At 46.5% G+C, this 20,745-nt stretch overlaps 11 protein-coding genes across 11 annotated transcripts; 5 read left to right on the top strand and 6 right to left on the bottom strand.

The window, feature by feature from the left end:
• Nucleotides 1–827: 827 nt before the first annotated feature.
• On the top strand, nt 828–2,094 carry VTN77DRAFT_6084 (uncharacterized protein; the record flags this gene model as incomplete). Its single annotated transcript, XM_069422323.1, has 2 exons — nt 828–987; nt 1,043–2,094. The coding sequence occupies 2 exons, from the start codon at nt 828–830 to the stop codon at nt 2,092–2,094; spliced, it is 1,212 nt and encodes a 403-aa protein (XP_069276486.1).
• Nucleotides 2,095–3,172: 1,078 nt separating this feature from the next.
• On the bottom strand, nt 3,173–3,826 carry VTN77DRAFT_6083 (uncharacterized protein; the record flags this gene model as incomplete). The annotated part of the gene is made up of 3 exons (XM_069422322.1): nt 3,173–3,361; nt 3,419–3,715; nt 3,782–3,826. The coding sequence occupies 3 exons, from the start codon at nt 3,824–3,826 to the stop codon at nt 3,173–3,175; spliced, it is 531 nt and encodes a 176-aa protein (XP_069276485.1).
• A 456-nt stretch (nt 3,827–4,282) lies between these two features.
• On the top strand, nt 4,283–5,152 carry VTN77DRAFT_6082 (uncharacterized protein; the record flags this gene model as incomplete). Its single annotated transcript, XM_069422321.1, has 4 exons — nt 4,283–4,325; nt 4,380–4,572; nt 4,646–5,001; nt 5,058–5,152. 4 exons carry the CDS (start codon nt 4,283–4,285, stop codon nt 5,150–5,152), a joined length of 687 nt encoding a protein of 228 aa, XP_069276484.1.
• An 872-nt stretch (nt 5,153–6,024) lies between these two features.
• Nucleotides 6,025–6,435, bottom strand: VTN77DRAFT_6081 (uncharacterized protein; the record flags this gene model as incomplete). Its single annotated transcript, XM_069422320.1, has 1 exon — nt 6,025–6,435. The coding sequence occupies one exon, from the start codon at nt 6,433–6,435 to the stop codon at nt 6,025–6,027; it is 411 nt and encodes a 136-aa protein (XP_069276483.1).
• A 1,549-nt stretch (nt 6,436–7,984) lies between these two features.
• On the top strand, nt 7,985–10,129 carry VTN77DRAFT_6080 (uncharacterized protein; the record flags this gene model as incomplete). Its single annotated transcript, XM_069422319.1, has 1 exon — nt 7,985–10,129. One exon carries the CDS (start codon nt 7,985–7,987, stop codon nt 10,127–10,129), a length of 2,145 nt encoding a protein of 714 aa, XP_069276482.1.
• A 63-nt stretch (nt 10,130–10,192) lies between these two features.
• On the bottom strand, nt 10,193–11,080 carry VTN77DRAFT_6079 (uncharacterized protein; the record flags this gene model as incomplete). Its single annotated transcript, XM_069422317.1, has 2 exons — nt 10,193–10,697; nt 10,827–11,080. The coding sequence occupies 2 exons, from the start codon at nt 11,078–11,080 to the stop codon at nt 10,193–10,195; spliced, it is 759 nt and encodes a 252-aa protein (XP_069276481.1).
• Nucleotides 11,081–12,343: 1,263 nt separating this feature from the next.
• On the top strand, nt 12,344–12,989 carry VTN77DRAFT_6078 (uncharacterized protein; the record flags this gene model as incomplete). Its single annotated transcript, XM_069422316.1, has 3 exons — nt 12,344–12,359; nt 12,470–12,774; nt 12,855–12,989. The coding sequence occupies 3 exons, from the start codon at nt 12,344–12,346 to the stop codon at nt 12,987–12,989; spliced, it is 456 nt and encodes a 151-aa protein (XP_069276480.1).
• A 1,058-nt stretch (nt 12,990–14,047) lies between these two features.
• On the bottom strand, nt 14,048–14,741 carry VTN77DRAFT_6077 (uncharacterized protein; the record flags this gene model as incomplete). Its single annotated transcript, XM_069422315.1, has 3 exons — nt 14,048–14,072; nt 14,133–14,626; nt 14,682–14,741. The coding sequence occupies 3 exons, from the start codon at nt 14,739–14,741 to the stop codon at nt 14,048–14,050; spliced, it is 579 nt and encodes a 192-aa protein (XP_069276479.1).
• Nucleotides 14,742–15,510: 769 nt separating this feature from the next.
• Nucleotides 15,511–16,428, bottom strand: VTN77DRAFT_6076 (uncharacterized protein; the record flags this gene model as incomplete). The annotated part of the gene is made up of 2 exons (XM_069422314.1): nt 15,511–15,851; nt 16,122–16,428. 2 exons carry the CDS (start codon nt 16,426–16,428, stop codon nt 15,511–15,513), a joined length of 648 nt encoding a protein of 215 aa, XP_069276478.1.
• Nucleotides 16,429–17,451: 1,023 nt separating this feature from the next.
• Nucleotides 17,452–18,107, top strand: VTN77DRAFT_6075 (uncharacterized protein; the record flags this gene model as incomplete). Its single annotated transcript, XM_069422313.1, has 2 exons — nt 17,452–17,604; nt 17,679–18,107. 2 exons carry the CDS (start codon nt 17,452–17,454, stop codon nt 18,105–18,107), a joined length of 582 nt encoding a protein of 193 aa, XP_069276477.1.
• Nucleotides 18,108–18,971: 864 nt separating this feature from the next.
• Nucleotides 18,972–20,524, bottom strand: VTN77DRAFT_6074 (uncharacterized protein; the record flags this gene model as incomplete). The annotated part of the gene is made up of 4 exons (XM_069422312.1): nt 18,972–19,334; nt 19,394–20,168; nt 20,228–20,345; nt 20,404–20,524. The coding sequence occupies 4 exons, from the start codon at nt 20,522–20,524 to the stop codon at nt 18,972–18,974; spliced, it is 1,377 nt and encodes a 458-aa protein (XP_069276476.1).
• Between the last annotated feature and the right edge of the window lie 221 nt (nt 20,525–20,745).

The following is a 20,745-nucleotide window of genomic DNA, read 5'->3' as shown; positions in this document are numbered from 1 at the left end:
ACCTGACTTGCAAGCTTCTCAATCACTCAATGTCATCTTCTAACAACAGGGCTGTAGCAGTGCCTTTGATTGGACTTTCTAGGTATGTGTCCTTGCACCCTGGTATCAGTCATCTGGATGGCTACAGTGTATCTCCAGTCTTTTATTTAATAGACCTCAGACATTGGAAATATTGTAGCCATCCCATCAATACACATCGCAGAAGTCTCTCTTTATCCACATTATCACTATATTATACCACGCATACATAAGCATACCATACCAAAATTCATAAAATCTCCTAAGCCCCTATTAGCAAGAAATATATAAATTAGCAAAGGGAATGTATTACACTATTAGGAAGGGATATATTTTTTAGTAAGGGAGACAAATATTACTTAAAGGGATATAGCAAGAACTATGGTAAGGGATAAATATAGGTAGGGAGCCCATCTGGAAAGTAGATAATCTATAAAAATCATGCCTACTATGGTTACGCCCCGGGGTAAAAATCCAGGCAATCCATTAGACCAAGTATTTTCTCAGTCGAGCGAAGCGAGACCTGTAAGGCTTGTTTATAGTGAATAAGTTCCAAACTACTGTTCAGTGTAGGTCAAATCACGTGATCTTTCATTGTGCGATATCGCCAACAGCAGTTGTTACTGGTGCGGGTTATTTAGCACATTCTAAGCAGTGATCCCTCTATGTGGGTGGGTATGAAGTATAAGTTTGTGCCCAGATTGGTAAAAGGGAACTCCCCTTCTCAATTTATGCAGACTTGAGATCGCAACTGCTGCCATCATGCCATGCACTAGACTGATAGTCTTTTTTGCTTGCAAGAATATTCGATGTTCATCATCAGGATGCTGCCATTACTTGTCCAGTTGAGACGGCCTCTTTTCGCTGAATGGGCCAGTGGCTTTCACCCTGCTAACTTAAGACCACACCAAGCATGGTCGATTTCGCGAGTGCCTCGGAGACACCTCCGCACTGCCCTCTTCTTCCCTGGTCGGACCCCCTTCGATGGCTGTCTATCAGTGATACTTGCTGAGACATGTCACAGGACACGGAGTCCATCGTGTTGGTATGGCCACGCCATGGATCGAGTGTTTCCCCAGAACCGCTCGACCGTTTATGGAAGAAATGGACAGTATCTTAGGGTTCCCTCTGTCTCGTATCATATCCGATGGTCCGAACTCAAGGTTAAACGAGACAGAGAATTCTCAGCCCGCCATCATGGCAACATCGATCTTGATCCTTCGCGTGCTGGAAAAGGAATTCGGGTTTGATACGAAGCGACGTGTTGATGTCACGCTTGGACACAGTTTGGGCGAATATTCTGCTCTGGTCGCAGGGGGTTATCTTGACTTTGCTTCGGCACTGACAATGGTTAGGCGTCGGGCCGAGATTATGGCTGAATGCAGCCGTTATGCTTGCCAGACATCCGGAGATAGCTACGGAATGGTAGCATTGATTTGCGAGCCTGACCACCTCAATGGGTTAATCTCAACTATACAGGGATTTTTAGGACCAGGCTCAACCGGCTCCAAGGACGATTCAAGTTACGAAGTGTCTCCTATCCAACAAGTTCTCATTGCAAATATCAACTCTAAGAACCAAATAGTCCTAAGCGGCAGTATTGAGAGAATCAAAACGCTCCTTGTGCAACTCCGACAATTTAGTGGTCATGATCCACGTGCGGTGAGACTGAAGAGTGAGAGTCCGTTTCATAGTCCCATCATGGCACCTGCAGCACGTTATATGAGAAACGCACTTGAACAAGTCACGATCAACTTTCCAGCGGCAATGCCATGTATATCCAACGTGTCCGGCCGCCCTTTCAAGTCAAAGGATGATCTTAAAGACTTGCTGTCGAGACAATGCGTCGAAACCGTGAGGTGGTGGGACAGCATCAAGTATCTGGATCAAGAGCAGGGGGTGAAGCGCTGGGTTGGGATTGGTCCAGGCAAAGTCGGCAGAAATCTGGTTGGCAAGGAGGTAGGTAGAATCACAGCTAAGGGCGGAGGTGTCTGGGCAATCTGCGATCCGAGAGAAGTCGAAGATATCATGAGAGCGCTTGAACAGACTGAGCTTGAAAATATAGAATATCAATGAATGTGTTTGCTAGGTTACATAAAAGCGAATCTTTCCTCCCCCCAAGACAGAAGCCATATCGTCTAGAGAATCGACTCCCTTTCGACTATAACTTTTGGGGTCACCATTTGTCGTTCATATATCTATCTGGCGCTGGGGACGTTCCTAATCTTACCTAGCCCATTTTATTGTTCCAGAGAGTGTTTCACATTTAATTATCATCATGCTTCTTAGTCTGGTTGTGGTGGGAGAGATTGCAAGAGGAAATGCAACGCTGAATGGTGTTCCTACTAGGCTACTACTATTCTGGCACCGTAGAAGCCTTGGAGACATGGCATCGTTCTGTGCAGCACATAGTTATTATTGATTAGGCTTGACGGAACGCTGAAACGTCAGCTGTTCCTGCTCTACTATTCTGTATTTTACAGTTTATATTCCCCGGTATCAGTGTTTGGACAAGACTCTTTTCTTAAAGACATTGAACTTGAATGAGGGAATGCATTTACCTCCTTTTACTTGGTGTCCATATGTGATCTGAACTTGCTACCAACAAAAGTGATGGCTGCTTCTCTCCAGGGGCAGTGTAAACATAACTCTGTAGGCTATGCTAATGAGTCTGAGGATTAAAGAGACAATGATATTTATCATTGCATTCTCACCATCTCTCCTCCTGGATATTGCAGACACATGTGCATTGAAGCATGCAGTCTCAAATCACATCAACAATATCATCCTTTCAATGTTCTTTTAATTTATATATAGAAACCATACAAAGCATTTCTCCCTTTATGTACTCCATTTACTGTCATGTTCCTCTTGGTGCTATGAATTAAATAGGACACAAATTCACTTGCAGCGACCCATGCTCCAGCCGTGCAGTTAACCCATGTCGTCCTCCAAAGCTGCCCCTGCCTAATTGGATTTTGGTAGGATCATAATAACTGAAGATACACCTCATTCAAGGGAGCCTACCCGAAATCCGCTATTATCATTAGAGTTACCAGCAACAAGGTCCAAAAGGAGCAATGCTACAGTTTGTCCTTGACTCTGTTCAAAATAACCTTTGGTCTTCACGATCTTTGAAGGTATGAAAACCAATTCAGATTTTAGCAAGGCCGGGAGCCCAAAGGTCGCCGATTCGCTTAACCTCTGCGATAAATCTCTGATTGGTAATGTGTGCCGAACTATCTCCTGTGGATGTCATCTTTGCTGTAGGAGTATGCTCATCAGGAGTATAAAATGGGTTCTGGAGAAGTTGAATATAGGCAGTCTGTAGCGCTCGAAAAGCCTGGTGAAAGACATGAGTATGATAAAGGGAATTGGAAAACTAGGTTATTAGACTCACAGGCTTCAAGTCAGAATCCTTGATACCCGACACTGTGGTGACTCTGCCTTTCTCAGCATCGGTTGCCATGCGTCGTCCTGCCATGTCGACGAGGATCACGAACTTCACTCCCGTGTTTGTGAGCCACCCATAGGCAGCGAGTCTCTCATCTACAGCCTGTAGCAGACCTAGGTCCTGATCGACAGAAGTCTGCTTCCGTCGAATATCAAAAATATCGAGACATGAATTGACCACAAAAGAGAACTTCAGGCGTGATTCGAGAAAAGGTGGGAATAACGAAATATGAAGCGGATTGTCCTTTGAACGAGTTAATACATCCAATACCTTTGCAGGGCAACTTAGTGCATAGAGATAGCTCCGTACATTCTTCCCTACGATTGCAATGCAGGCAATTGCAGGCATCGCCATTATGAGGGAACCCGTTAAACACTGAGCAGAGGAGTTAATACCCTCGTTGACAGCATTTGAATGGAGTTAAGAGGCAACATAGCCCGGAGTATTAATTGTAACGGTTGATAATGATTACATGTTGAGATCTCCACCATTGCGGAGGCTTGTGATTTGATGACAAGAATTGGACATTAAAGATACCGTAATTTTGTTTTTTCTCTGTTTGTGTTACATGGTGCTGCCGGTTTTGAAGTGGATTGTGTGGTAACATTATTACGCTGCATACCGCACTAGGTGTTCGGAAAATTGCCCCCATTTCGAGCCGACGCCTGCCACCTCCGTTCCGAACTTCTGAGGCTCTTTCGCTCTTGGTCGCAGCCATCAGCTCCAAACCTTCGCCTCGGATATTTCAAAATCTTTCCGTCTTTCTTCATTCCTGTCCGGTCTTGGAGCTGCAAATTGGCTAACATTGAGATGATTTCGTTGTCCCGGACAGCCGGTGCTGGGCTGTTGCGCCGTAGGTTCACAGCATCCCTAACTGCCGTTGATTTAACCTACTGACATGTGGCAGCGTACCTGCGTTTAACTTCACCCGCGAGCCGCATACAACCGGTAGCATGGATTTCGAACTCATCGTCAAAGTCTGCGACCGCGCTTGAACGACAAGGAGAAACTGGTTCCTCTCTCACTGCTTCTGGGAAGATACGCCGTGAGGTGCCTCTCCCCAGTCAGGAGAAGAAAGAGGGCGCAATGCAATATGCCTTGTACGTGCAGCTCAGTGTAATCAATTTCTACAGTTATTATATTCTTAAGAAGACTAATTGTTGTCCGTGGTAGAACTACACTTGATCAGATTGTGAACTGGGCTCGTCAAAGTTCCTTGTGGCCAATGACTTTCGGTCTAGCCTGTTGCGCTGTGGAAATGATGCATTTATCAACACCCCGCTATGATCAAGATAGAATGGGAATCATCTTCCGAGCTTCTCCCCGGCAGTCGGATGTCATGATTGTAGCAGGGACCTTGACTAACAAGATGGCTCCTGCACTCCGGCAAGTCTATGATCAAATGCCCGATCCTCGTTGGGTCATTAGTATGGGTAGTTGTGCAAATGGGGGTGGTTATTACCACTACAGTTACTCGGTTGTTCGTGGCTGTGATAGGATAGTCCCAGTTGATGTCTATGTGCCTGGATGTGGGTTTCTGATATCTGTCTTAAAAGTGATTGTCACTGACTCCTCACTGCCGTAGGTCCCCCAACCTCGGAAGCTCTCATGTATGGGATTTTCCAGCTTCAGAAGAAGATGAGGCATACGAAGATCACACGTATGTGGTATCGGCGGTGAACTGCAATCATCCAGTCCTTGCAGTGACGCGATTTCGGCTTGGTCTATGAGGTGAGGGCGGGGCGGCGACACATCTGAAATAGCGCTAGTCTTCTTTCTTTCTCTTTTCCTCGGAGACATCGGATGAGAATTCGAGCTTCCGTTCCCTACGGCAAGGAACGAAGTTCCCTTGCCTGGGCCCTTCTTTATGCCTTCTCAGTCTTTTAAAATGTATAGAACGCTGGTCAATCTATTCCATGTTTGCACACATTGGATTTTCTGTGTCCCTGATATGTTTATGCAGGCTTCCCCCCTTTGCTTTACTGTCCAGCCACTTTCCTGCTTATCCATTCACCATGATTCCTCCGTTGGGATGCAGACACTGCCCCGATATATAACTGCTGTCTGCGCTTGCTAGAAACACGAAACAGGTGGCAACTTCGCTTGGCTGTCCTGGCCTTCCCATTGGTACATCGCTGAATTGCTCCATTGCCTGTGTCAACATTGTCGATGGAATAAGTGGAGTCCATACTGCAAATTCCAGTATTAGCAATTGTGCAGCCTACAACGCAATGGTAACGGCATACTGGGACCAGGACAAACGCAGTTGACGCGGATGCCCTTGTGGATTTGTTGGTTATGCAATCCCCGGGTGAACGCCACGATCGCCCCTTTGGTGGAGGTGTAGTCAAGGAGATCTCCTCGACCGATGTAATGATTCACCGAAGAACAATTAATGATGGTCGAACCGCTCTTGAGATGGGGCAGCGTATACTTCGAAAGGTAGAAAAAAGGGTGTATGTTGGTATCAAAGGTACGTTCCCACTGTTCCCTGTCCTGTTGTCAATATCATTCGCCGGCTTTCAACGTGACTTGCAAGACATTTGCACATATCAAAGAAGCCGAGCCACATACTCGGTAATATCCTTGATGTCTTGAACCATGTTTTGGAAAGCTGCATTGTTCACCAGGATGTCGATGCCTCCCAAATTTCGAAGAGCAGTCTCGACCACGGTCTTACAGTTCTCTTTTTTGCGAATATCTAATGCCAAGAGATGACATTCGCAGCCATGTTCCTGCACCTTCTTCTTCGTCTCCTGTGCATCCTTTTCTTCCTGTGGTAGGTAAACGATCAAACTTGAGGCCCCTTCCATTGCAAAAAGAATTGCAATGGCGCGTCCAATGCCGGAATCTCCACCGGTAATGATGGCACGTTTCCCCTTCAATTTCCCTGCCGCTTTGTACAATTGGTACCCACCATCGTCTGTTGGAAGGTGGTCTGAAACAGGTTTTGGGTCAGGCATATCGGCCTGGAGTCCAGGTTTCTCCTGATGATGGATCGGAATGTGATGTCCTGTGTCCCTTTTAGGTCAGTGATGTCGATGCCCTTAGCTCAGACTTTCTTATTCTTGTGACTATACCGCGTTGAAACTGTGAATCGGCACCCATTCTGTCTGCTGGTTATCTACTGTAGGACTCTATTTTTCAAAGGGGCTTTTTGGAAAAGAACCAGTGGTACGAGAAGTGTTCGGCGATTCTCAACTGGAAATTCGTAGCTGCAAAATTGGAAATTGAGATGTAGGAACTACACTTTTTAAGTGTATAATTTTCTGGGATTGGGAAGTATGTCATTTGACAACAGCTCCGTCACTGTGACGTTACGGATGTGACGTTACGGATTAGGTCCAAATGACATTTCGCAGCCAGGCATATATACAGGTTAAACCCTGGAATACAAAGCCACCAACCGGCTTCGAGGCCCGCATCAGATTAGGTTATATACGGACAGTCTGGTGAAGGGTTGGCCAGTATTCATTGACTGTAGAGTACATAGTAGCCTTCGAAATTGCGCGGATCCAAAGAGGTATGTATTGTACGGCTCCGTGGATTCGAAAACCAGAATAAGTACTTAAATAATACTTCCATTTAAGATGTTGACGTCCGATCTTCTGGAGAACATATGTACTGTATGTATGTGCTATTTAAAGTGTATACTGTAACATACATACATACCTGCAGTAATATAGTAATGTAGAGTATATTACAGTACATGGGCTATTGACAAAAGTGATGGTGCTAATGCTCCACTTTTTGTCTTCACGTGTACACCAATGTATGTCATTCAGTACATAAAATTGACATCAGAGATTAAAATGTTCAAGAATTGCAATTACTCCAAGGCACTCAAAACCAATAATTTTCAGTGACTGCGGTCTGGTTACATCAGCCAAGATGTGGCGCCAGAGATTGTTGTAGTGTGGCAGAGATCTCGTATGATGACTAAGACACTGTAAAAGCGCTTACATACGGGTTACATGGTGAACTTAGCGCGGATAGGTTCTTAATATCCAACAAGTCCGGAGGAACTGAACTGAGATACATAATACATCTAGATAACGTAAGCATGTACCTACTAATAGGATATCGTAGTCTATCTGTTAAATAAATCTGGTCGGCCTATTTTCCCAAGTTGTTATAGTTCCCAATCCAACTTGATAGTGCTGAAAGACTTGAGGGCCATCAATCTGGAGACGATCGGCATCATCTAGGTACACCAGTTAAAAGGATATTCAAAGATTACTTAGGTACCTACAGAGTACCTAGGTACGGAGTAATTAGTTACTACTGTACAGAGTACTCCGTACGGAGTACTGGTTCGTAGTAAGGGCACCTTTTATGGGGAGGGGGAAGGTCTCGAATCAGCAAACGACTTCCGACACACCGCCTGCAGAGCTGCTATAGCGCGGCGGCAGAACTCCTTCCACTTACATTTTTTTTTCTCTTGGCACGTCTCTTCCTCGTAAGAGTTTACCATCAACCCAGCCATTCTTATCAGACTTATTTTCTTTGAATATGGAGATGGAGCCTCTCATACTTGCTCCTAGTGATCCGTGCTCGGCCGTAGCGAATACGACTACCGTTGCCCCGTTCGTTTCAGTGGCACCGCAGTCCTTCCTACAACCTTCGAATGAATTGTATGCAGCATCACTTCTCTCCGCAAAGACTTTCCTGGACCCTCTGGCGTCGAGCATTACTAGATCTCAGACTCAGCGTCAGAAATGCAACAAAAAGAAACGGAAGAGGTCCGGAAGCAATAAACAGTCTGGTGAAGATGTTCTGCAGCTGCGAAGTTTGTATGTAGATGGTTTCGCTGTTGGCCAGATATGGGAACAGGCAATGAGAATTATCGATGCAACGAGGGACGAAATACAGCGTGATTTTCCTGTTCTCCCTGCGACTTTACAAGCTGGCCGATCTCCGCATGAAAATCGGCCGCTCCTTCACGGCAGCGACAGGTCGGCTGACCGGGTCGAACATTCCGACGACATGGATACTTCTGACGAAACCTCTTCCCAATCAAGTGCTGAAGCCATGAGCGGTGTCGAATCAGGGTCTGGGAACGAAGATCTGAAGCGACATGATTCAAATGGGGGGAGTGACTTGAGTGAAATCGGTGATAGCATCATGGGTAGTGAGGATGAGGAGCCATCTTCCGATGGAGGAATGCAGGAAACATACGTCCAAGACCCCTTCGGCCTGAATGATGGCTTCTTCTCGATCGATGACTTCAATAAGCAGTCTGAATACTTCGAGAGAATGGACGCTAAAGGTGAACCTGACGACGAAGCAAGTGATGAAGAAGAAATAGACTGGCATGCAGATCCCTTCGCTCTTGGGAAGCCTAAGGTGATTGGAGAACAGAGGGATACACGGCCAAAACCACATGATAATGATGATGAAGCCAGCATGACCAGCGAAGAGGACGGCCCAACGTTTGGAGATGCCAATTCCAATGCATATTCGGACAAGGATGAAATGTCAGATGCTGACGTTGGCACTTCCTGGCTCGATACCAATGACATCAAATATGACGATTTTTTTGCACCTCCCCCGCGGAAAGCTTCCGACAAGAGAACACGGCCGCTCCCAAAGACTCAGCCGCCGAAAACTGATCCCGAAGACGATTTAGAACGTGCCATTGCCGATGTTCGCCGTGATCTTTTCGAAGATGATGTTTCAGACGAAGATGTAGAGGCCGATCCTGCGGTCGATCCTGGCGGTCAAATGAGTCGCTCTTCTCATGAGAAGCAACGGGCAAGGATCGCAGATGAAATCCGCCGGTTGGAAGCAGCGAATGTGGCAAAGAAGGAATGGATGCTTGCTGGTGAGGCCAAGGCTGCAGAGCGACCTCTCAACTCTCTGATCGAGAATGATCTCGACTTTGAGCGCATTGGGAAGCCTGTCCCTGTCGTAACAAATGAAACCTCGGAGGAAATTGAGCAACTGGTTAAAAGGAGAATTCTCGCCAAGGAGTTCGATGAAGTCATTCGACGCCTGCCTGATTCCTTGAGCAGCGACGGAGTCAGAAGAGGAAGATTCGAGATTGACGAGACTAAACCTCAACAGAGCCTCGCTGAGTTGTATGAAGCTGATCACCTGCGCGCCAACGACCCCAACTATGTCGATCAAAAGGATCAAAAACTGAGACGCGAACACGCTGAGATCAGCCAGCTGTGGAAGGAGATAAGCTCTCAGCTCGATTCTCTCTCCAACTGGCACTACAAACCCAAGGTCCCTCAGGCAAACATCAGCGTGGTTACAGACGTGGCAACTATTACGATGGAAGAGGCGCGACCCACTGCTGGTGGTCATATCAGCGAGCAAGGTACCCTTGCTCCCCAGGAAATTTACAACCCTGTTGACAATGGGGGGTTGGGCGGAGAAGTAGTACTCAAGAGTGGAGCGTCCGTGGCCAAAGATGAAATGACTCGGGAGGAGAAGATCAGAAGAAGACGCAGACAAAAGGAGAAGAACAAGAAAATCAGTTCTGAGCCAGTCAAGACACAGAAAGGCAACGTGGAAGAGAGGAAACAGTTGATGAGTGACCTGAAGAAAGGTGGTGTCAAGATTGTCGATGACAAGGGTCAGTTGAAAACCCTTGATGGCCAAAAGGCGAGCACCTCAGAGAGAAGTCAAGGTGACAGGCTTAAATTGTAGAGTTAACCTGGGACAACGGGCTATATCTAAGTCATCCAAAATTATAGCATCAACAAGAATCCATCACTCTGCCTTCACATGCATGGGCGAATCCAGCGCAGCGTCATCCTTGTTCAAGTCTCGCGATTTGATCTTGTAGAGGAACAGATTATCTCGCGCGTAGGTGTCGTAATCAGCGTAATCTCTTATCTCCACAACATCAAATATCTTCTTTATCTGTTTTATACACCGCATGTCGGCTCTTCGGCGTCGCTTAAAACAGAAATAACAGACTGATTCAGGGCCCAACAGCTGCCTGAGCGTAGAGATTAGGAGAGGGAATGCTGGCTCAAAGTAGACACAATCCGCGGCAAGCACAACGCCTGGGTGGGTAGGGATGTCGGCAGGAGGCGGCGTCCCCCAATTCAGTACTTTGGCCCTAACATTCGACGACAGCCCGTTTATCTTGATATTGTCCTCCATCAGAGGCAACATCGACTCTTGATCGGTGATGTAAATAGGCATATTGACGGAACAGCCACGCGCGACCGCCAGTCCTACAAGACCACCACCTGCCCCCAATTCAACTCTGCGTGCGGGTAGTTAGTTCAAACATTCAGGCTGCAAGATGAGGGTCGTCGTGATCATTCTCCTTTCGGATATTGCGGGCCATGTATGCCTATGTCTGGGTGATATGGGAGGGAAGGAGCATACAGACATGGTCTTACCAAGAAGGTCCGAGTGGTGTTCGCGAAGCATGTATTTGGCAAGAAGTAGGCCCGCTGGCCAAAGTTGTCCACCACATCCCTCTTTGAGATCTTCTTTAAGGACTAGCGGATCCTTCAAAAGACCATCAAAGGAGACGCTGGTAGTTCCGGGTGGTTTGAGCTCACGGATCGGGATCAACGACTCACTGATATCGAAGAGGGAATCTTGATCCGACAGGGTTGAAACGGGGTCAGTGTCCGCCATGCAGAAATTAAGACTCGATTTACCGCCGGGAATTCTGCAAAAGGCAACCTGTGCGCTGAACCGAATACAGTCGTAGTTGGACTGTCAATAACTGGACAGTGGAGGGGAACAAGCGAATGCTTTCCCAAGCCACACCAAAAAAAAAGGTTTCTTGGCTCACAGAGCCTCATGTGGACAGATCTCAGAAGTTCTGGCCCTGTGTGGCTTGACATTGTGGGGAAGGCGCGTGTGTATACTTATTATTAGTGGTCAGCCTCGCGGGTAGTTACATCATACATTTATGTACTCCGTACTCCATACTCCGTAGTCTGTACGGAGGAGGTATGCATGGTGCATGCCATTATCATCACCCTCTTACGCCCGTAATTAAGTTAGAAGGATCCTAAACAGAAGTTGCTGGGATATGGACTGCGAACATGAGTTTGTATAACATAGATGCAAGAAAAACACACATCCACTGCGGCCGGTTGTCACTGGAAGTAAGGGATCCGTTGGGACTTGATTTATTTGAGGCTGTCAGGAGCTGGGCCATTGTGACTCAACTAATGGTAGAGCACCAGTGTGACAATACGGAGTATGCATGCCCCCATAAGAGCCAATCTTCTGCTCTGCAGCCCCCCACCTTTCGGGGAATGTTATGAGGCCTGGTGTTGGTTGTTACTATTCTGGAGAGAGGAAGCCCGATGATCACCATTGGCCAATCAAAAACGACAGGTTCAACAGTCCGGAAAAAGATTCAACTAATGAAGTTTCGCCATCGGTTGTGAGTTCTGTAAGTCAGTACAGAGTTGTCTTTCTCTATTTTTCAATTACTTTCCTCATATTTTTCTCCTCTTCTGTTTCCGTCCAAGTATCTGACGTAATGTGCGATCGTGAGAAATGGATCGAGGTGGTTCATGTCTGATCGTCTGGTAGGATTTACACAGGCTCACAAAGGGCCTGAGAGGAGGTACTTGGTGGGCCCAGTACCGGACCACTGGTCCGTCATTTATCCTTGAGAGCTCAGAGACAATATTGGGCTTTATCTGCTCCCTATCCGTCATTCCTTCTCCTCATCACTTCGACGTTTTCGGTCATGGCGACGTCATCGCATTCTTTGCAACCCAGGCATTCAATATGGCCGGAACAAGTGACTACTGGAGGGACTTGAAAAGGCATCAGCTACCCCCTTCGATCTGTGGTCGGACCCTTTGACCTCTTGCAACTTCATCTGATCTCGACATAGGTCTCTCCACGTGTAATACACGAAGGAAGTTGTTAAGAATGACTACTTTGCACTGTAAGCTGCTCTCCCAGAGGTCGTGTTCGATCCTCACCCATGGATTTCCTTACCACCAATATCAGCCTCAACTGGCTCTGGTTAAGTTCCTGACTCTCGAATCCCTACAGATCTTCCTCCAGTGAAGCCCTCTGCCATTGCACTGGGCACCGTTTTCACTCACACCGCTTCTCTGGGTATTCTCGCTCCAGTTTTTGGTGACGCATACCATCGTGCTCAGGCAGCAAACTCCAAAGAAGAGTTTGTCAAATCCAAAGAGACTGCCAGTGCCGCCGCCGCCTGGGGAAGCTCCTTGGTTGGGAGTGCTTTGCAAACATATGGAGTAGCAGCTCTCATTAATGCTACTGGAACCCTGACCTACAAAGGCGCAGCATACCTCGGCACTCTTATTTTCTTCGCGAGCTCAGCTCCAAGTGTATGTTTTAACTTCCTTTCAGTCATCTTGTTCAGTCAGCTCCTATGCCTTTTCAATTGATAGCTAATTCTGTTTTCTAGCTTCTTTCACAAATCTTCACAGAGAAGAGGCCACTAGACACGATTGCTGTTGGTGCTGTTAGCCGGGCATTCGAGACAGTGGGCCTCAGCCTCTTCCTTACCTGGTGGGGAACGCGCACGAATCCTTTCGACTAAGGGCTCTCTTGGCGAAGGCAGAGTAAATATGGCAATATGATTAAGATGAATAGGGGGCGTGGAACATACTTGACGAAGGCTCGATAGAACGACCGCCTGTATCACTCTTGCTCCCGTGAGCTTGCGTAAACAGATGAGAATGTATTTGAACCCGTGCAAAGTGATCTATTAATACACCTACGCAATATCAACCTAGGCTCTGATTATGAATATGCTTAGAAATTAGAAGTTGCGTGTCCGATGGGGTAGTTTTGTAGCCAATGCATCACCTATCTCGATGATAATTGCCAACCGCTTTGGCTACTTAAGTACGGAATATTCATACCTGATCTAGCAGACTACTATACAATATGCAGGAGGTTCCAACTCAAACTTCGCGAAGTACGGTCAAATCGACGCAGAAAAACGAAGCTCCGAAGCCCCAGACACACAGAAAAGGAAATTATATACGAAAGTATGGTGTCGAGGTCGTGTTAATCCGCATGGCTGGTTTCAGCTACTCCATGTGTAAACCTAATTCAGTACATGATCACATTCCATGCCCTTCGGCATCTGCTATCTTGGCTTAATAGTAAGTAGGTCGTGTGTCTAGAGTAGACTTATGTAACTTTGACATTCGTGCAACCAGTCAGAGCTTTTCAACATTTCACTCTACGATCTTCGTATGTATCACAATTTCCCGTGTTGCAAAATCAAGTGAAATGCCTACCTGTTGAAAAATGCGACTGGACTCAATTCTCAAGCTTCCATCCCTCACTGCCATTCCTTGGTCGAGATACTGTTTGTCCCTGCTAGGGAAAGAGTAAGAGATAACTCAAAACACGTGAAAGGACTGGAGTCAATCTGAATAGTGCAATTAAAATTCAGACGCGGGTATCCATCCCCAACTCACACTATGTCACATGGGTACTGGCAGTAGAACGTTCGATCATGGGGAGTTCCAATGTTTCGATTTGCAAAGAGACATGTTATTTGCAACTACAAAGCCCCCAAACTGCAAATCCATTGGTAGAAAAAGAGGAACAAGAATAAATTTCTCTATGGGTTGGATGGGAATGTTACACAAAGGTACGGCAAGAGTACCTGTCATGCCGTCAGTTCTTTGCCAAAGCAAAAATACACAGGAGATAGAAAAGGACATACTTTTCCGGGTACCCCTGTCCAGAACCGAGCTGGTACTTCGCAGATGTATTGAGATTGCACGGAAGTGGTGGTAAGCCGTTAGGTCCCAATACCCCCTGGACATTCCGCTTATCCTTCTCGAACAAAGCAGCTAGACCCCGCTCTTCTCCTTCCTGCTTCAAAGCAACCAATTGCTTCTGTCCCGCTTCTCCAATCTGGAGAACATCGTCTTTTGGTGCTGATTTGCTTCCCACAGTGAGAAGTCCGACAACTTCTGCCTGGTTGACCACACTCAACTTGGGGTAATTCCTCCGAACATCCCGTTTCCAGTATGGGTTGTCTGCGATATCACCAGCTGGGATAGTCACGGGATCATCGTAGGACTGAGGAGGCAGGGCTCCTGGCGGCGGATTACGAAACTGAGCATTGAGTGGGACACCGGTTGAACGATTAGGGTCTATGGCTAGGAGGCGTCGTATACGTTCCCATATGCCAGTGGACTGGACGGTGTATTTCTGGAGAATCGTTCAGTAACAGTAAGATACAATCAATTGGATAGAGAGAAGAAACCTTGTAAACAGGGATAGCATTCGAGGCAGATTTAACCGCCTTCACAATGTCGCGGGACATGGTGGGAGAAAGATCGACTCCTGGGGAACGTTAGTTAGCTCCATTGGCTCGACTGTATCAGTACACAAGGAATTTCGGCAGCTGAAAAGACTTACCAGTTAATTTATTTTACGAAACATTTAATGTCCAAGCGAGGCGGATGTTGACCGTCTTGCGTGTTCGAGGATGGACGGTACCCGGCGTGGCCGAGTTGCTGAATGTCGGCATATCAATTTTCCGAAACCAACCGTAACGCAAATTTACTGCTACGAGGAAGCACTCAAGGATCTATGTGGCAATTCTATATATATTGCTCCCCACAAAAGAGGAAAATAATCATGAATTGGTATACTATTGAGGACGGCAATAGGTGATTTAACATCACATCACCAAACAGTCACACTTGCTAGAACCTTCCCATCATTGTAGGAACAGGACACTCCTCTATCCAATGGCAAGCATTGGAGTCACAGTTGAATATCTCCATTTTGAAACCCATGTGCCTATGAAGTACTGTTTTGAAAGCCTATATAGTTGCTTCCTGATTAGACTGTCCCCAATAGAGCAGTTCACAGAGATTGTTCATATTCCTTCAATGTCGTTGATTCTAATGCTTCGAGATGGGAAGGAGATCCCCATGCAGAAAACAGGTGGAATCACATTATATGGACAGATTCTTAGTAGTCAGTGCCATAACAAAGAAAGGTAACAAGAATATGTCATCGACATTTGAATGATGTTGTTATCCCATGTTGCAAGGTAGTTATCACTTTCTTTATGATGTTCGCTTTCACGTATCCACCTTTTTCAAGGAATCCTCCTTTGAGCTCTCAGACACCAACTTTTCCACAGCTTCTACCGTTGCTGCAGGGCTACCAGGTTCCAAGAGCAGTACCTTACCCGTTTTATCCACCACGCAAACCCCTCTGATGGTCCCCTTAGGAACCTTCTTAAGCCCAAGAGCTGCAATTAATGTGGCCTTTTGATCGCAAAGAAGCGGGTAAGGCAGATTCTGCTTTGTCTTGAAGGTCGTGTTTGCCTTTGGTGAATCGGTTGAGAGTCCATAGATGGATAGCCCAGTTGATGAAAGGCGATCATAAGCATCACGAAACATGCAGGCTTGCTTTGTGCCTTGGAATTGTCAGTATTGTATCTTCTTTAAGATATATTAAGATCCACACAAAGTTAAGAAAACAAAGAAGGGAAGACATCGAAAAATGATCCATGCATCTACTCTGTCGTCTGCAGGTGCGTCCGAATGCGTATTAAGGTGATAATTGGCGCATAATCTGCTGTCCAGGGGAAAACCAGCAGTTCAAGCTCGAGTATATGAGAAATCAAAAGTGATAGTATCGCAAAAGACTTCAAAGAAAGGGGATATGGAAAAGACGGTGAACCTACATCCGGGTGTTGAGGCTTTTGGATACGTGAAAAGAACGACTCCGGCCTTGCTAGCGTCCACCAAAGTCTTCAAAGAGGTCGTGGCACCCTCATGCGTCTCAATCTCCCCTCCAAAACCATCCAGAGAGAGCGTGTCGCCAACTTTCGGGGCACTCCCTCGTGGAGAGGGGCCATGGTCATTGTCGTCGTATGGTTTCTTTTGTTCGGCAGTTCTATCTTTCGGGGTCTTTTTCTCATTTGGCTTGGTTTTCTTTTCCTGCGCTGGTATAGAGTCGGAAGGCGCCTTGCGCTTCCTCAGCTCGACCATTGCGATGATTGTTTGCGTCGGTCCTGATGAGTAATGCCCGGAAAGAGGTCAAGACCTGGTCTATATTATGAAACAAGGATAATACCGCCGCAGATACGGTTGCGGCGATGACCTCAGGCAGACTTTCCTGGAAAAGATAATATAATATAATACGTCGGATATAAATCCTCTTCTTTCCCCCTTTGATTGAAAAATTTTTTTAAAAAAAAATTGGACGAAGGTAGCGCCTAGAGGTGAAGCGGGCGGTCAACCTGGCGACGCGTCGTGAACTCCTTAGCCCCTGACCTCTGGCACTCACTCTGGGCGCCAGAAAGTCGCGCAGGTTAATCAGTTCAATAACAATAATTATAATATAATATAATGCCTCTAACAGTTGACTGATTATACCAGCTATCAGTGTACAATATATGGGTTGTCCTTAAACTCGCACTGTAATGTCGAGTCAGCTTTGATTTTCATGTGAAGAGAACCCAATATTCGCCAATCACCAATAATACGATCCACCATGACGGTTCTTGCTGCTTCCCCGGAGCGTTTCGGGAACAACCCAAGACCAGGGCGACGGAGCGATTCGAACAGACTTGTCACTGGTCCCGATTTCTGGAGTGACTCTGAAAGAGAGGGCCGGTTTTTCTTTCTCATTGGTCCATGCGGGGAGGGGCCACCGCTTCCACGTCCGGGTGGTTCAGGACTTCGAGGAAGAAACCAACCTTTTTTTTTCCGCCCGTGTACCGTCCGAGAATTTGGCCTTCAAATCTATCATTGTCTTCACAAACATCCTTGATGACAGCAATTAAATTCTAAGTGTTTCTCTATCCTATCATCTACTCCGTTTTATTCAGCGTCATATTTGATCGCTTTCGCACCTGGTTTCTTTCTCACCTTTGCCCTCCTGTTGCGCCATTCTGGTTGTTATCAAAAAGCTCCAGTGGATCTTTTCGCTTTTGCAGCTCCATCCGGACAACGAGCACACGGTTGACTGTGTAGAAGGACGGTGTTTCGGTGGCAGTGCGGTCACTCGGGATGAAGGTGTTCGCTTCTGATTGCACCTTTGACTACTCTTGGGAGGAGGTCTCGACCGCGAATTGGCGCAAATACTGTCCTTGGAACGATAAGTCAACCCATGTCGTGGCTGTGGACACCTTATCAAGAACCGTAGAGCCGTCCACGGGCATCGTGAGTCAATACCCTTCTACCCTCTTCTTATGATAGGGAAGACTGGTGTGACTGACCGAATCTCCCGGTAATAGCTCCGTACTGAACGCCTCATCACCTGCAGTCAATCTGTTCCACGATGGGTAACCTCCCTCTTCGGAGGCAACGCTTTATCTTATGTCTATGAGGTTTCTTATGTCGATCCGATCGCGAAGAAAGTTACTATGTGCTCCACCAACCTCACGTGGTCAAATGTCCTGAATGTTCGGGAGACCGTTGTGTATCAGCCTTCCCCGTCGATGCCCAACACAAAAACCGATTTTAAACAGGAAGCTCTGATTACTGCCCTCTGCAGTGGTTGGCAAAAAATAAAGAACAAGGTCGAAGAGGCGAGTGTGGAGAGATTTAGCCAAAATGCAAAGAGGGGCCGAGAGGGCTTTGAGGCTGTCCTCGAGATGAGTCGGCGGGTTTTCGGAGAGCAGAGAGAGCGCGAAAACCAAAACCAAAGGATCGAGTCCTCTTGAGTCTGATGATTCGAATGTTCCCCTATGACTCCCTTATTAGCGACTGCGGATTTCAGCGTTCTCTTCGGTTTTAAAGCATCAGATTGGCGTTTTTCTGTTGTTCGACCTGGCGTTGTTTGGATCTCTAGATTCTTTGTTGAATGACGGTCTCCTTTGAATTGACGGGATAATCCTTTTTTGGGCCTGTATTTTACCATTTAGAACCCCCTGCTCTGGACACGATTTATGACTTACGGTGTGAACATAGAACCTCCGCTTGTTATTTGTCAATATAAATACATCGTGTATATTAGAAACCAGTTGGTGGTGAGTTGTTAGTCACTACAGAATGGCTCTGATCAGAAGATATAAGGTCAGATTGGTAACGTGTTAAGCACCCATTATTGTGCAATGAAGATGATATAGAGAAAGCTAAGCAGGTCATGTGGGGGTGTGGATGTATTATTTAGTCCTTCATTGGGGCTTCATACATTTCCAAAAGAAAGTAAATGCCAACCTCACTTGGGCTGCTATGGGAGGGAGCTCATGCTAAGGATCTACCCTCTCAGGAACGCCATGTACCACGTGCAAACCAGTGGCGAGCAGGGGTTTCACTAGACATCTATGGCTGGCTGTGTCATCATAGCCTAGGTTGCTAACAGGGAAGCAAAAAATGGCGAGTCTTGCCTTCCTTGGAGTTAAGGAGTGATCCATGAGTTATCTAGAAGGAACAGTTCAATTGTCACCAGCTAAGGCTGGATAGTATGAATAATATTCAGGAACTATGTTCATCTGATAGTAATTAATCAAGATTGTTTGTCCTTGTAGCCTTCCTAAGTTTTATATTCCTACAATGATACTTGAATCACAGAAGTAGCAGCCATACTAAGGCTGCACTTGTCCATTGGAGTTCCCATCAGCAACCTTAGATTGGGCATCCAGTGCCTCTTTCTGTTTGGCTGCCTCCTCCAAAATGCTCTTCTTCAATTTCGCACGTTGTCTCTCTTCGTATGCATCACGGCTCTTTAAAATTCTCTGGACAATCTCACCGGCATTCACATTCTGATAAGGGTGGCTTTCGATCTCCCTAAAAATACCCATTTTCTTTGGTGCAATATACGGATCATAGGTGAGTGGAATAAATGTTGTCGGACCGTGGTACACTGCACTCGGGACTCCCCAGGGTATGGATTGCAGAAAAGCCTGACTTGGTGTGAAGGGAGCTGAGAAGATAATTGCATGAATATACTGAATCTGTCAGTTCAGGTCGTATTGAAATACAATTAGGAGGAATACCCGGAACCTACTTTGCATTGAAGAACACAAAGGCCTCTTTCAAAGATATTCATGATGGGATAATTGAGACCTTTCCAGTGATTGATAACATCGTCGTCATGGATACCGGCGACAATGTATGCAGGTCCGAAATCCTCCCCGTATTCTGAAAGCCTTTTCTCTCTTTCCGCAGGCTCATACCATCCACGTTGGCGGCCTTCTTCCTCTTCTCTCGACAGCACACGTCGAAGGAATTCGATATGGCCAGACGAGAAAAGGTCAAACCCACCGTCCACATACACGATGCGCTGACCTGGTCTTGGTGGTTTACCTGGGACGAGATTTTCAAAGATCCCGGCTTCTTCAATCGTTTGACCAATTTTTGCTGAGTTTGTGCCGCTCCACGTCCATACCTCGGGGCCCGGCCTGAGGCCAGTTTCATCTGTTGCGTAGTCCCGAATTCTCTGCAGGAGATCCGCACCAAACTGTTTTCGTTCCTCCGGACTACCGGATCCTTCTTTACCGGCCAATGTGTCTTTTAAGGACTTGATGAAGTGTCCCTTCGTACATAGGAGCATGCGACCAACAAGATCCGTCGTAGATATCCCGGGAGTTCTCTTCACCACCAGGAAACGGCCAGCAGCTTTAACGAATCGGTAACAGTCATTTCCACTGCTGTCCGAAGTTATATCATCTCCATGGACGACGTAGTAGCAGCCATAATGTGATACCCATGGAAGAGATGTCACATATGGAGCATGAGGAACGGACTTGGTAACCCAGCGGCAGGCCTCAACAGCGGCCACCCTACAGTAATCAAACTGAGTATGAGTATAGGGACGATTTCATTGTATCTTTGAACTAACCGTTCCTCCAGAGTCATAACAGTTGGACCTTTGTTTTCAAGGATCGCCTCGTCCGAATGAATTCCTACGACTAGTTCTTTCCCTAGCCTACGGGCCTGAAGCATCGCACCGGCATGTCCTGTGAATTCATTGATTAACTAGATAAACGAAGTCAAAGCTTAGACTAGTCTTCTCACCATGGTGGCTGAAATCGAAACATCCGTCTACCCAGATACGCTCTTTGGCAATTGGAACATCATCTTGTGGATCAACGGGCCACTTTCCCGGTAAGGGAACCTCCTCAGGAGAGGTACTCATATGGAGTTTTTAATGGGGCAAAAAGAAAAGAGAAGAGAAGAGAAGAGAAGGACAACAGCGCAGGTATCGTTAACAACAGTTAACAACAGCTGGATGTGCGGGCAGAATGCGATCTTATCTTTATCTAATCAAAGTAAGACTGGGTGGGAAATAAGTAAGGATTCAACGAATGTTCCCCTGGAATGAAAGAGGGGCTCAGCGGTTTCTGGATGCTTTACTCC

Source organism: Rasamsonia byssochlamydoides (assembly GCF_041956645.1).
Source record: "Rasamsonia byssochlamydoides strain NRRL 3658 unplaced genomic scaffold VTN77scaffold_45, whole genome shotgun sequence".
Lineage (NCBI taxonomy): Eukaryota > Fungi > Ascomycota > Eurotiomycetes > Eurotiales > Trichocomaceae > Rasamsonia > Rasamsonia byssochlamydoides.
The sequence above is the reverse complement of the archived record's forward strand: the minus strand, read 5'-3'. Positions and strand labels throughout refer to the sequence as shown.